At 44.2% G+C, this 13,901-nt stretch overlaps 2 protein-coding genes across 2 annotated transcripts in view; both read right to left on the bottom strand.

Annotated features, from left to right (window-relative positions):
- ntan1 (N-terminal asparagine amidase) overlaps nt 1–3,977 on the bottom strand; it is a 39,684-nt gene extending 35,707 nt beyond the window's left edge. The window contains exon 1 of the mRNA XM_080207017.1: nt 3,857–3,977. Within this exon, the coding sequence (XP_080063143.1) occupies nt 3,857–3,937 (81 nt within the window). The 5' untranslated portion in view covers nt 3,938–3,977. The remainder of the gene's footprint in view (nt 1–3,856) is intronic.
- A 4,922-nt stretch (nt 3,978–8,899) lies between these two features.
- Nucleotides 8,900–13,901, bottom strand: part of rrn3 (RRN3 homolog, RNA polymerase I transcription factor) — a 48,890-nt gene continuing 43,888 nt past the window's right edge. Inside the window, exon 18 of the mRNA XM_080207011.1 lies at nt 8,900–10,644. Within this exon, the coding sequence (XP_080063137.1) occupies nt 10,492–10,644 (153 nt within the window). The 3' untranslated portion in view covers nt 8,900–10,491. The remainder of the gene's footprint in view (nt 10,645–13,901) is intronic.

Here is a 13,901-nt window from a genome sequence, read left to right as displayed (position 1 = left end):
AGCCATCGTCATGTGCACAAGGGACATCCCACAAACAGAAATGAGATAAATAACCACATAATGGCTCTTTATTTGTGATGTTGGACCAAAACCAAATATTGATAATGTGATAAAACTTCCGGAAATAATTCTAGACCAGTGGTGTATAAAATATACAACTATCACTGGTGATTGCATTCCTCAGATACTGAAGCAGTCCATGTCCAAAAGCAGCAAGACCTGATCCAGGATGAGAAACTTCAGTCATGAGAATAGACTAGAGAAGTGGAGACTGTTCTCCTTGAAGAGAAGATGGTAGATTTGACAGAGATGTTCAAAATCATGACGGGGGTTGGACAGAGTAGACAAGGAGAAACTGTTCCTGCTCATAAAAGGATCAAGTATGAGGTGATTTAAGAAGCAAATGTGATGTGAGAAATAAGTTTCACACAGCCAGTGGTTGGGGTCTGGAATGTACTGCCTGGAAGTGTAGGGGAGGCAGGTTCAATTTAAACATTCAAGATAGTATAAGATAACTTGAATAGACACGATATGCAGGGGTATGTGGGGAAACGACAGGGGAATGTCACCACGTTAGGATGATGTTTGGAAAGCCAGTGCAGACAGGATGGGCCAAATGGCCTCCTTCTTCACCGCTGCAATTCTGTGACTCTAGAGTTGGTGTGACTTTGACACAGATTGCAGCAGTTTGAGAAGCCAACTCAACAACCACCTTCTCAAGGGCAATTAGGGATGGGTAAAAATGTTGGTCTATCCAGCAATGCCCACATCCCATAAACAAATAAAAATGCTTCTTAGGTGAGTTTATGATGGCTATTTAAACTGTCATTGTAGAAATCTATTTGCTTCCTCATCAATGTCTTGGAAGGCATGCAAAATTAACTCAAAACCCGCTGTATACACTGAACAGAGTGTGTAACGTTTCCTCTGAGTGGCAGCCTCACCTTTCAGACACTATGTACACACAGGCAGCGAGCTCACTAATGCCTCTATTTTTTCAGGAGGCTAAGGAAATTCGGCATGTCCCGCAACAACTTTTACAGATGCACCATAGAAAGCATTCTTTCTGCTTGTATCACAGTTTGGTATGGCTCCTGCTCTGCCCAAGATCGCAAGCAATAACAATGGGTCGTGAACGTAGCCCAATCCATCACACAAACCAGCCTCTCATCCCTTGACTCTGTCTGCACTTCTCACTGCCTCGGCAAAGCAACCATCATAATTAAGGACCCAACGTATCCCAGACATTCTCTCTTCCAATTTCTTCTGTTGGGAAAATGATGCAAAACTCAGATTAGGTACTGACCTACTGAAGACCAGCTTCATCGCTGCTACTGTCAGACTTTTGAATACACCTACCTTGCACTAAGTTGATCTTTCTCTACACCCTACCTATGACTGTAACACTACATTCTGCACTCTCTCATCTCCTTCTCTATGAATGGTATAGAACATAGAACATAGAACATTACAGCGCAGAACAGGCCCTTCGGCCCACGATGTTGCGCCGACCAGTTACAAAAACAATGACCCACTAGTCTATACCAATCCCTTTTCGTCCATAAACCTATCCAGAGATCTCTTAAACGCCCCCAAACTAGACGCATTTACAACTGCAAATTTACAACTGTATACTTTGTCTGTATAGCATGCAATAAATAATACTTTACACTGTATATTAACATGTAATAATAAACATAGAAGCCCTACAGTACAAAAAGAGGCCATTCAATCCATCAAGTCTGCACCGACCACAATCCCACCCAGGCCCTACCTCTATATCCCTTCATATTTTACCCACTAATCCCGCTAACCTACGCATCTCAGGACACTAAGGCAATTTTTAGCATGACCAATCAACTTAACCCGCACACCTTTGGACTGTGGAAGGAAACCGGAGCACCCGGAGGAAACCCACACAGACATGAGGAGAACGTGCAAACTCCACATAGACAGTGACCTGAGCCGGGAATCTAACCCAGGTCCCTGGACTGGTAAACAGCAGTGCAGCCCTATACAATAATAAATCAAATCAAAAGACAAAAAAAATCTAAATTCATACAGGTAAACCAAAAGCGTGACATTCACACAGGTAAACCGCTGCTGCCCCCCTCACCACCCCCTCCCCACACACACACACAGTGACATTCACACAGGTAAACCCCACACACACACACACACGGAGTGACACTCACACAGGTAAACCCCACACACACACACAGAGTGACACACACACAGGTAAACCACACACACACACACACACACACAGGTAAACCCCACACACACACACACACACACACACACAGGTAAACCCCACACACACACACACACACACACACACACAGTGACATTCACACAGGTAAACCCCACACACACACACACACACACACACACACACAGTGACATTCACACAGGTAAACCCCCCACACACAGTGACATTCACACAGGTAAACCCCCCACACACAGTGACATTCACACAGGTAAACCCCACACACACAGTGACATTCACACAGGTAAACCCCACACACACAGTGACATTCACACAGGTAAACCCCACACACACACACACAGTGACATTCACACAGGTAAACCCCACACACACACACACACACACACAGTGACATTCACACAGGTAAACCCCACACACACACACGGAGTGACATTCACACAGGTAAACCCCACACACACACACGGAGTGACATTCACACAGGTAAACCCCACACACACACAGTGACATTCACACAGGTAAACCCCACACACACACACACACACACACACACACACACAGTGACATTCACACAGGTAAACCCCACACACACACACGGAGTGACATTCACACAGGTAAACCCCACACACACACACGGAGTGACATTCACACAGGTAAACCCCACACACACACACGGAGTGACATTCACACAGGTAAACCCCACACACACACACACACACACACACACACAGAGTGACATTCACACAGGTAAACCCCACACACACACACGGAGTGACATTCACACAGGTAAACCCCACACACACACACGGAGTGACATTCACACAGGTAAACCCCACACACACACACACACACACACACACACACACACACACAGTGACATTCACACAGGTAAACCCCACACACACACAGACACACACACACACAGTGACATTCACACAGGTAAACCCCACACACACACAGTGACATTCACACAGGTAAACCCCACACACACACACACACACACACACACAGAGTGACATTCACACAGGTAAACCCCACACACACACACGGAGTGACATTCACACAGGTAAACCCCACACACACACACACACACACACACACACACACACACACAGAGTGACATTCACACAGGTAAACCCCACACACACACACAGAGTGACATTCACACAGGTAAACCCCACACACACACACACACACACACACACACACAGTGACATTCACACAGGTAAACCCCACACACACACAGACACACACACACACAGTGACATTCACACAGGTAAACCCCACACACACACAGTGACATTCACACAGGTAAACCCCACACACACACAGTGACATTCACACAGGTAAACCCCACACACACACACACACACACACACACACACACAGTGACATTCACACAGGTAAACCCCACACACACACACACACACACACACGGAGTGACATTCACACAGGTAAACCCCACACACACACACGGAGTGACATTCACACAGGTAAACCCCACACACACACACACACAGTGACATTCACACAGGTAAACCCCCCCCCCCACCACAGGTGAGCCCTGCCCAGCCCCACACACACAGACTGAAGACACTTGTCAATGAATAAAGTGACAGTTTGGTTCACCTTGAGCTGTGAGTACCGCTGAGTGAACTCTAGTGTTGAGGAAGGGATCTGGATGTGGCGGTTGTCGATCAGAAGCGGCATTCTCGCAGCGCCCGCTCCTTCTCTCCCTCAGCACGCTCTCACCGCGCTGCCCTCTGGGAGTTGTAGTCACCCACTGCCCCCACTGCCGTCATTTCCGGGGGAGGGCCCGGAGCCAGGAACTACATGTCCCACAATCCACCGCGCGACCCAGCTCCAGGACAAGGACATTGACCATCCAGCAGCCTAGTCTATGCACAGACCCTGCTACTCCTGGACGACCACACACACCCTCCTGCTCCTGCTAACCCCTTCCTAGGGGGATTTCACAGTAACTTCATTGCAATGTTAATAAAAGCCTTACTGCGCCTAATAAATAAACTTTCCAGCTCCTGCAAACCCCCTCCCAGGGGATTGCCTTAGGGAATTTTCACAGTAACTTCATTGCACTGTTAATGTAAGCCTTATTTGGGACTAATACATAAACTTTCCAGCTCCTGCAACCCTTCCACCACCCCCTGCTGACCCCATCTTGCTCCTGGTCCTGCAAACACACACATGCATCCCTGTAGAAATACACACACCTGCCTATTTTTAACTAATACAAAAGTGTGGCTAAATTCCACTCCAACTGGATTCTCAAGTTTGCTGACAATGCCACCGTAGTGTGTCGGATCTCAAACAACGATGAGACCGAGTACAGGAATGAGATAGAGAATCTGGTGAACTGGTGCGGCGAAAATAATGTCCCCCGCAATGTCAACAAAATGAAGGAGATTGTCATCGACTTCAGGAAGCATAAAGAAGAACATGTCCCTGTCTACATCAACAGTGGTGAAGTGGAGATTTTTGAGAGCTTCAAGTTCCTATGCCTCCAGATCACCAACAATCTGTCCCGGTCTCTCCGTGTGGACACTGTAGTTAAGAAAGCCCACCAATGCCTCTACTTTCACAGGAGGCTTCAGTATTTCAGCATGTCTGCTACAACTCTCACCAATTTTTACAGCACACCATAGAAAGCATCCTTTTCAGATGTATTACAGCTTGGCATGGCTTCTGCTCTAACCAACACCACAAGAAACTGCAAAGCGTTATGAACGTAGCCCAGTCCATCACACAAACCAGCCTCCCATCTACTGACTCCATCTACACTTCCCATGCCTCAGCAAAACAGCCAGCATAATCAAGGACCCGATGCACCTTGAACATGCTCTCTTCCACCTTCTTCCATTGGAAAAGGATACAAAAGTCTGAAAACACATCCAACTGACTCTAGAACAGCTTCTTCCCTGCTGCCATCAAATATTTGAATGCTCCTATTATATATTTAAGCTGATCTTTCTCTTTACCCTACCTGTAACTGCAATACTATAACCTGCACCCTCTCCTTTTCCCCTATGTGCACAATGAACGGTATGCTTTGTATAGCCCTCAAGAAACAATACTTCTCACTATATCCCTGTAGGTGACGATAATAAATCAAATCAAAAATGGTGGATCTCTGAATTAACAGAAAATGCTGGGAGTCTGAAATACTTCAGGTCATGCAGCTTGTGCAGGGAGAGAAACAGAAGTTAATGTTCCAAGTTGATAATCTTTCATTCAAAGTCTGATGGAGGTCGTCAACCTAGAACGATAACTGTCCCTCCACACTGCTGCCTGGTGTACTGAGTATTTCCAGCATTCTGTTTTTATTGCTACCTCTAAAACATACCCACTGAATAGCGTGGGTCTCTTTAGCAGTAGATCCAACCTTTAAGATGGTTTTAGATCATTCTGTTAAATCAAACATCATGCAATAAAACATTCTGTAATAAATATACTAATAGAAAAACCTCTTGCTGTGTAACCATTCAACATATGCTCTCAAACAGCAAATCAGCTAGCCCCACTCCAAAGCCCTTTCCTCATAGCTATACAAACCACTTCCCATCAGGTTCATAGCACATGCATTAAGGAGGAGCGGCGTCTGAAGAGTTTAAAGTCACACTGTTTAGAACCATATAAAAGCAAGCATTATATTTTAGGTTAGGTAGATTGACTATGCTAAATTGCCCTTAGTGTCGAGGTCTAGCTAGGGTAAACGGGGTTTGGGAATAGGCCCTGGGTGGAATTGTGGTCAGCACAGACTTGATGAGTTGAATGGCCTCCTTTTGCAGTGTAGGGATTCTATGATATTTGTTTGAATTATTATGAATGGTCATCAACAAACAAGTTTATGGTGGAAAAAATAGACTTCACAAATACCAAGTTAGGGCCAGGGAAGTTTTTTTTTCCCCGGGAAAGTGTGTGGCGCTGGGCCAGGGGCGGTTTAGAACGGAGTTGAGGAGGAACTTCTTCACTCAAAGGGTGGTGAATCTCTGGAATTCTCTGCCCGTTGAAGTGGTGGAGGCTGCCTTGCTAAATATTTTTAAGACGCGGGTTGATGGGTTTTTGATAAGAGAGGGGATTAAGGGTTATGGGGAGAGGGCGGGATTGTGGAACTGAGCCACGACAGATCAGCCATGATCTTATTGAACGGCGGGGCAGGCTTGAAGGGCTAGATGGCCTACTCCTGCTCCTATTTCTTATGTTATTTTTCTTCATAACCAGCTGACCTCGAGATGATGGTGGGGAGCTGTCATCTTGAACCACTGCAGCGTTTATAGTATACATAGTGCTGTCAGGAAGGAAGGTTCAAGATTTTGACCCAGTGACAGCGAAGGAACAGCGATATATTTCCAAGACAGGAAGGGAATTTGCAGGTGGTGTTGTATCTGTGTAGCCCTTGTCCTTCTCGATTCTAGCATTCATCGAAGGGGTTATCAAAGGAGCCTTGATGAAGTCCTGCATTGCATCTTGTAGATGATGCATATTGCTGCCTCTGTGCTTCAGTGCTGAAGAGAATGATGTTGGGGGTGGTGGAGGGGTGCCAACCAAGCAGGCTATTTTGTCCTGGGTGGCGTTTTGTTTTATCACTATTATCCTGGATGATATTGAGTTTTATCATTGTTGTTGGAGCAAGTGGAGATTATTCCATCACACTTCTGACTTGTGCTTTGCAGATGTCTGTCCGGGTGGTGAGTTGTCACAGAATTCCCAGCCTCTGCCCTGCTCTTGTAGCCACAGTATTTGTATGGTTAATCCAGTTTAACTTCTCGTCAATGGTAACCACCAGGATGTTGATTCCAAGGGATTCAGAAATGGTAATGTCATTGAATATAAAAGGAAGATGGTCATTGCCTGGCACAAATGTTATTTACCACTTGTCAGTCCAAGCCTAGCTATTGTCCAGTCTTGCTGCATTTGCACGTGGACCATTTCACTATGAGTTGTTTCAAAGGCTGCTGAACATTGCACAGTGAACATCCGCACTTCTGATCTCACTATAGAGGGACGGTAATTGATGAAGCAGCTGTAGATGATAGGCCTTAGCACACTAACCCAAGGAAGTCCTGCAGCAATATCCTAGGATCGACCTTGAACAACCACAAGCTTCCTTTGTGCTAGCTATAACTCAAGCCAGTGAAGAGTGCACCCAACCAACGTCCCCTCCAAAAAAAAACCACCAATTCCCATTGACTCCAATTCAAGATGACTAATTTGATGCCAAAACATTGAATGTATTCAAGAGGCGGCTAGATATAGCACATGGGGTCGAGGGGATCAAATGTTAAGGGAAGAAAGCAGGATTAGGCTATTGAGTTGGATGATCAGGCAAGATCGTGATGAATGGCAGAGCAGGCTCAAAGGTCCAAATGACCTCCCATCTTCTGTGCTTCTGTCAGGGTTTCTTGATACCATACTCCATCAAATGCTGCCTAGATATCAAGGGCAGTCACTCCCACCTCACGTTCAGCTCTTTTGCTAATGTTTGGACAAAGACTGTAAATGAGGTCAGTAGCTGAGTGGCAGAATCTGTATGTCCGTGAGCAGTTATTGCTCAGTAAGTGCCACTTAATAACATGGCTGATGACGATTCCCAACATTCTGCTGATGATGCAGAGCACTGATGGGACAGTAATTAGCTGGGTTGAATTTGTGCAGCTTTCTGTGGACGTGACACACGAGCAGTTTTCCACATAGCCATATTGGCTAAGGATGCAGCTAGTTCTGGAGCACAAGTCTTCAGTACTATAGCAGCGATATTTTCAGGGTCTATTGCAGTGTCCAGTGTCTTCAGCCATTTTGTCATATTGTGTATGTGGAATAAATGGAACTGGTTGAAAATTGGCAGCTCTGCTCCAGAGGACCTTTGGAGGAGGCTGAGATGTATCCTCGAATCAACACTTCTGGCTGAAGATTGGTGCTAATGCCTCAGCCATGTCCTTCAAACTGAGCTCCCACCTCATTGAGTATAGGGATATTTGTGGAGCCTCCTTCTCTGTCAGTTAGTTATTTAACTCACCATCACCATTCACGGCTGGATGCGACAGGACTGTAGAACTTAGATCTGATCCGTTGGCTGCTGGAATCACTTAGTGCACATGTTGGCTTCTGCTGTTCGACATGCAGGTAATCTGTGTTGTGGTTCATCAGGTTGACACATTTTTAAGTATGCCTGGGCACTGTTTCTGGCATGCCTTCCTGCATTCTTTGTTGAATCACCGTTAATCATCTGGTTTCATAGTAATGATAGATTTGCCAAGGCTATGAAGTTACAGATTGCAATCAAGTACAATTCTGTTTCTACTGAAGACCCAAAGCATCTTGTGGATACCCAGTCTTGAGTTGCTAGATCTGTTTGAAATCTATTCCGTTAGCACGTTGTTAGTGTCACACAAGACATTGGTGAGTATCCCCAATGTGAAGGTAGGACTTTGTCTCCAAAAGGACTGTGCTGTGGTCACTGCTACCGATACTTTAATGGACAGATGCATCGGCAACAGGCATCTCCACATCACACGTATTTTGGGCAGGAGTTTTAAATGGCATAAAAAGAGAAGTTGCTGTCACTTGGTGATTTCCAAAGATTGCCATCAGCGGCCACCTCCACTGCACACCTTGTAGATCAGCAGGGAATCACTAATAGCATTTTGAGGATTTTTACATTTTATTGCACGTGCAGATGTCAGTTTGCTGTCAGTTTCACAGGGCAATGACAAAGAATACTGACAGCTTTTCCACCATTAAAACCATAAAATCTGGATCAATAATTTTACAGACAATGAAACAAGAGACTGGTACATATGAGAAATTAAGGTAAAAACTAATTTCAAACAAACTTTGAAAATGTGTTAAAATATGTACAATTTAGCAGAATTAAATATTTGACAAGCCACAAATACAATATTTGCTTTTCCAGGCTAGAGAGGTTAGAGTCATAGAGGTTCACAGCATGGAAACAGGCCCTTTGGCCAACTTCCATGCTGCCCAGTTGTTCAAAACTAAGGGTCACAGTTTGAAGATAAAGAGTAAACCTTTTAGGACTGAAGTGAGGAGAAATTTCTTCACCCAGAGGGTGGTGAATGTGTGGAATTCACTACCACAAAGTAGCTGAGGCTAAAATGTTGTGTGATTTCAAGAAGAAATTAGATATAGCTCTTGGGGCTAAAGGGATCAAGGGATATGGTGGGTGAGGAGAGGAGGAATTCAGGATATTGAATATCAGCCATGATTAAAATGAATGGTGAAGCAGGCTTGAAGGGCCAAATGGCCTAAACTTGCTTCTAGTTTCTATGAATTCAGTGCACCATAAAAAAATCTTGTAAAGCTCAAGCAACCAGACATAACTTAAAAGGTTTTGTTTTTAAAACAGTTGAACCATTCGTGCAAAAATGAAAGCTCACTTCATGCAAGCCACCCATGTACAGTTCCAATGTTGGAACCCAATATTATTCTTAACTGTAATCCATTTCTTGCAGTTTCACCAGGCAGCAAATGGCACATCTTACATCGATGACATTTTGGTTGATGTAATTAGGGTGGCGTAATATGAAGCCAGATAAATAAAATGTAATTTTAAGCTAGCTATTTTCAGTTCCAGTAGCTGCAGCATTTAGGCCAGGAATCATCAGTGCTTTCATTTAGTTGCTTCTTTTAAAGGAAGAGTGGCTAAAGTCACCAAGTTTATGGGAAACATGAGCAAACTGGAGTTTGGCATGAACCCCTCTTACAAAATAGTGGTGGTGAAAATAATTTGAAACATTTCTTTAATAATTCAGACATAAGGGATGTCAGCACTTAGAATTACAATTTCAGTACCATTATTTAGAAATCGTAACAACTATTTTTTTTATGCGGTCTTGTCTTGACTTAGTAATTGAAACATTCATTCCTGACAAAAAAATAATTGGGGGATTTAACATGTACGGAAACAAACCAAAGATGCTTTAAAAAGCATTTGATGACAATCATTTAAAACTAAACGATAGCAGATGTTAAGATTTACAAATGAGATATACAAATATACAAAAATATTTACACAATAGTTGAATCAATTAGACAAAGGAACTCTGAGTTAAAGCAAAGTAGTGGTCCAGACAAAAGTAAACTTCAGTTTCCAACGTTCCTGAATAGTATCTGATGTCGCACTTCCCCATCTTATTACGCTGCTTGTGCCAATCTCTCACACGGAAAGCAACTTTGTTTGAAACCACATCTGAAAGTTTTTACATTTATCTGATTGACAATCAAGTTCAAAAATGATGCAGTGGAAACATTGCTAGAGAAGAGCCAAAGCTGCTAGGACTCCGTGTATGGGACTCGAGAGAGTCCGGTGTGATCCCCACTGTCTCATTTTGCAGCGACTCGCCTTTTAAGAAATCATCCTCTTCATCTTCAGCTGTATCCTAAAAATTGATGGTAAAGGAATATCATTAAGCACTTTGAAGCCAAACCAATAAAATCCACTTTGACAGTAATAGCTCACCAATCAACACAACTCAGTTTTGGTTGAATGTTGCTTTCGCTTTGATCTACCCTGTCATGATAGTCAGGAGGTTAATCAGTCAGCAGGTGAAGAGTGTTTTGGAATACTAAAGCTTCACCTCAAAAGCAAACCTGTTCTTTCATCAGGATCTCACAGTCACTGAGAACCTGCCCTTCTCATTCGAGATGGCTCTACTTGCAACTGGAAGGTGCCCTTCACAGTCCCAACATTTTCTTCATAAAGTGTTAATCACTTTGGCATTTGTGTGTTGAGATTTAAACATTGGGTTATTCTCAAAGTTAAACAACTGTGACATAATTATTTTTAAAATTATAATTCATTAACATCGATTATTGTAGAAATTTAAGCTGAAGGGTCTTCATCAATGCCCTGACAGGCATTTCCATTCAACAGCAATGAATCTTAGACCCCCATGGTGAGGTGGGGGTTGAAGGCTGCAGTGGCTGGGTTTGGTAGTGCTTGTTTTTTTTGACAGAGTGCTGAAAGGGATCCAAAATGGTATCTGCGTCACAAGCATACTTCTGACGCAAAGCATCTTAGTTAAGGCATTAGCACACACACAGTGAATGTCAAAAATATGTAGAGCAGGCAGATCATGACATCAATCAACTGCAAAGCTGATTTGACGCCAACACACCAGCTACCAAACTCTCAATTTCACTCAGCTGAGCGAGCGTGTGTTAAGCAGCAGGAAGGACTTTCCTACAGCACGCCTTAAAGGGATCATCACCTACTTACAGATGAGTAGTTGGTTTCTTCAGGAAGCTGCTACAATTCTGCAAGTTTCAATAGTCTACAGAGAATGCTATGACAGGTGTAGAAGTGCTTTTGTTGGCTTCAAGGCTTCTGCAGAAATCAGCTGCTCTCAGCGAGGCCTTCCTCTTGGAACATATAGCTGGACAATGAATCTGGACCATGCAGCACGGGGCAAGCTGTTAGAATTGGGGTGGGATGGAGTTGGGACAGAGATCACAGTAGGAGGATGCCATAACTGCCGTAGATATTCTCGGAGTAATTCTCCTACCTAAACAGTGTATGTGACCTCTGTACTTCACGGAGGGCACCTTTACTGAAATCTACCGCCTGCTGTAGCCACAACTGCAACCTCACAGCAGGGCAAGGACACTGCCAATGGCACTGAAGCTGATGAACTACTGTATGTCTGGCACCTTCCAAGCTGGAGGTACTAGCAACATTATGCAATTTGCTATCCACCGTCACACTGAGATACTCTTTTCAAAAGTGCACGTCATTTCTTTTTCTCATGTGAAAGATGAACAAGCAGATTGAGCAGGAGTTTGATAGTGTTTTCAGAAAGTGCAGAGAATCCCAACTGTACACAGTATCTTGTGGGCAATTCTTCCATGTGCTGCCACTAATAGGGAGGCCACTCCTTCAACATCTTGCTGATGTGACTACAGGCAGCACATCATGCACACGCACACACACATGCATGCATACAATGAGAGACATGCAACATAACAGAACAAACCACTGGAATGTTGAAGCAACGATTCCACTGCCTGAAACCTTGCAGGCCTGAACGTATCCACTGACTCTAAGCGATCCCACAGATGAGTCCCAAACGCAGTCCCAAAGCTCCCCTCCCCAGCTTACTCTTTGCAAACGTCCAATCTCTGGAAAACAAGCTAGATGAACTTAAAGCCAGACTCACTTTTCAAAGAGGTCTGAGGAGCTCCTGTGTGCTCTGTTTCAAGGAGACGTAGCTCACTCCTGCTTCACCAGACAATGCCCTACAAGCAAAAGGCTTCTCAATTCATCAAATGGAACATAGAGCAGCCTCAGGCAAGGCTGGGGAAGGTGTGGTCTACTTCCTAATCAACACCTCACGGTGCCTAGATGTAGCAACACTGGCGAGTTTCTGCTCCCCGAACCTAGAATACCTGACACTACAATGCTGCCCCCACTACCCTGTGCGAGAGTTCACCTCCGTTATCCTGACAGTAGTTTACATACCACTTCACACAGACATGAAGATCGTGCTGGATGAAATACGAATATCCTTGAGACGAAACATCCCGAGGCCTTGTTCGTCATGGCCAGGGACTTCAATCTGGCCAAGTTCAAGAGCGTACTATCAAATTACCACCAACAAGTTCCTGTTCCACCAGAGGCCCAAATATCCGAGACCACTGCTACACAAATATCAAACGTGTCAACCGCTCTTAATGCCTGCCCACACTTTGGCAAATCAGATCACAAGGCTGTGCTCCTGCTCCCAGCTTAGAAGCAAAAACTGAAGCGATAGAATCCATCAAAGAAAGCCATGCAATGCTGGTGAGGAATTGGATGATCTCCTGCGGGACCGCTTAGAGTCAGTGGACTGGTCAGTATTTAAAAACTCTGCGACCAGCCTGAACGAGTACGCCACAAAAGTAATTGACTTTATTAATAAGCATGTAGAAGACTATTACCAAAGAAGCAAATCGTACAAGAATCTAAAGAAACTATAAAGGGTTATGAATAAACCCAGTCCATTACGCAAATCAGTCTCCCATCCATTGACTCTGTCTACACTTCCCACTGCCTCGGCAAAGCAGCCAGCATAATTAAGGACCCCACACACCCCCGACAAACTCTCTCCACCTTCTTCCATCGGAAAAAGATACAAAAGTCTGAGGTCACGTACCAATCGACTTGAGAACAGCTTCTTCCCTGCTGCTGTCAGACTTTTGAATGGACCTACCTCACATTAAGCTGATCTTTCTCTTCATCCTAGCTATGACTGTAACACTACATTCTGCACTCTTTCCTTTCCTTCTCTATGAACAGTATGGTTTGTCTGTGTAGTGCAACAAACAGTACTTTTCACTGTATACTAATACATGTGACAATAATAAATCAAATCAAACATTCTGGAAGTGCCCTGCAATTCTCAATTGAAAACAGTCTCAAGTTTTATGCTGTTGGCTGCCTAACCTTCCTTATAATTAAGGAGCGACACTCCGAAAGCTCATGATTCCAAATAAATCTGTTGGACTTTAACCTGGTGTTAAGAGACTTCATAATGGGGGAGGCAGCCTTTGGAACCCGCTATTTGACGAGATACTGAGAAGGAAGAGGATGGGAAGCAACAACCTAGACAGCTCCTTTCTGCTGGTGTTGTATATGAAGAACCCATTTACGCGTAACACC

Source organism: Carcharhinus amblyrhynchos, chromosome 18 (genome assembly GCF_965287045.1).
Source record: "Carcharhinus amblyrhynchos chromosome 18, sCarAmb.v2.hapA, whole genome shotgun sequence".
Classification (NCBI taxonomy): Eukaryota; Metazoa; Chordata; class Chondrichthyes; order Carcharhiniformes; family Carcharhinidae; genus Carcharhinus; species Carcharhinus amblyrhynchos.
The sequence above is the reverse complement of the archived record's forward strand: the minus strand, read 5'-3'. Positions and strand labels throughout refer to the sequence as shown.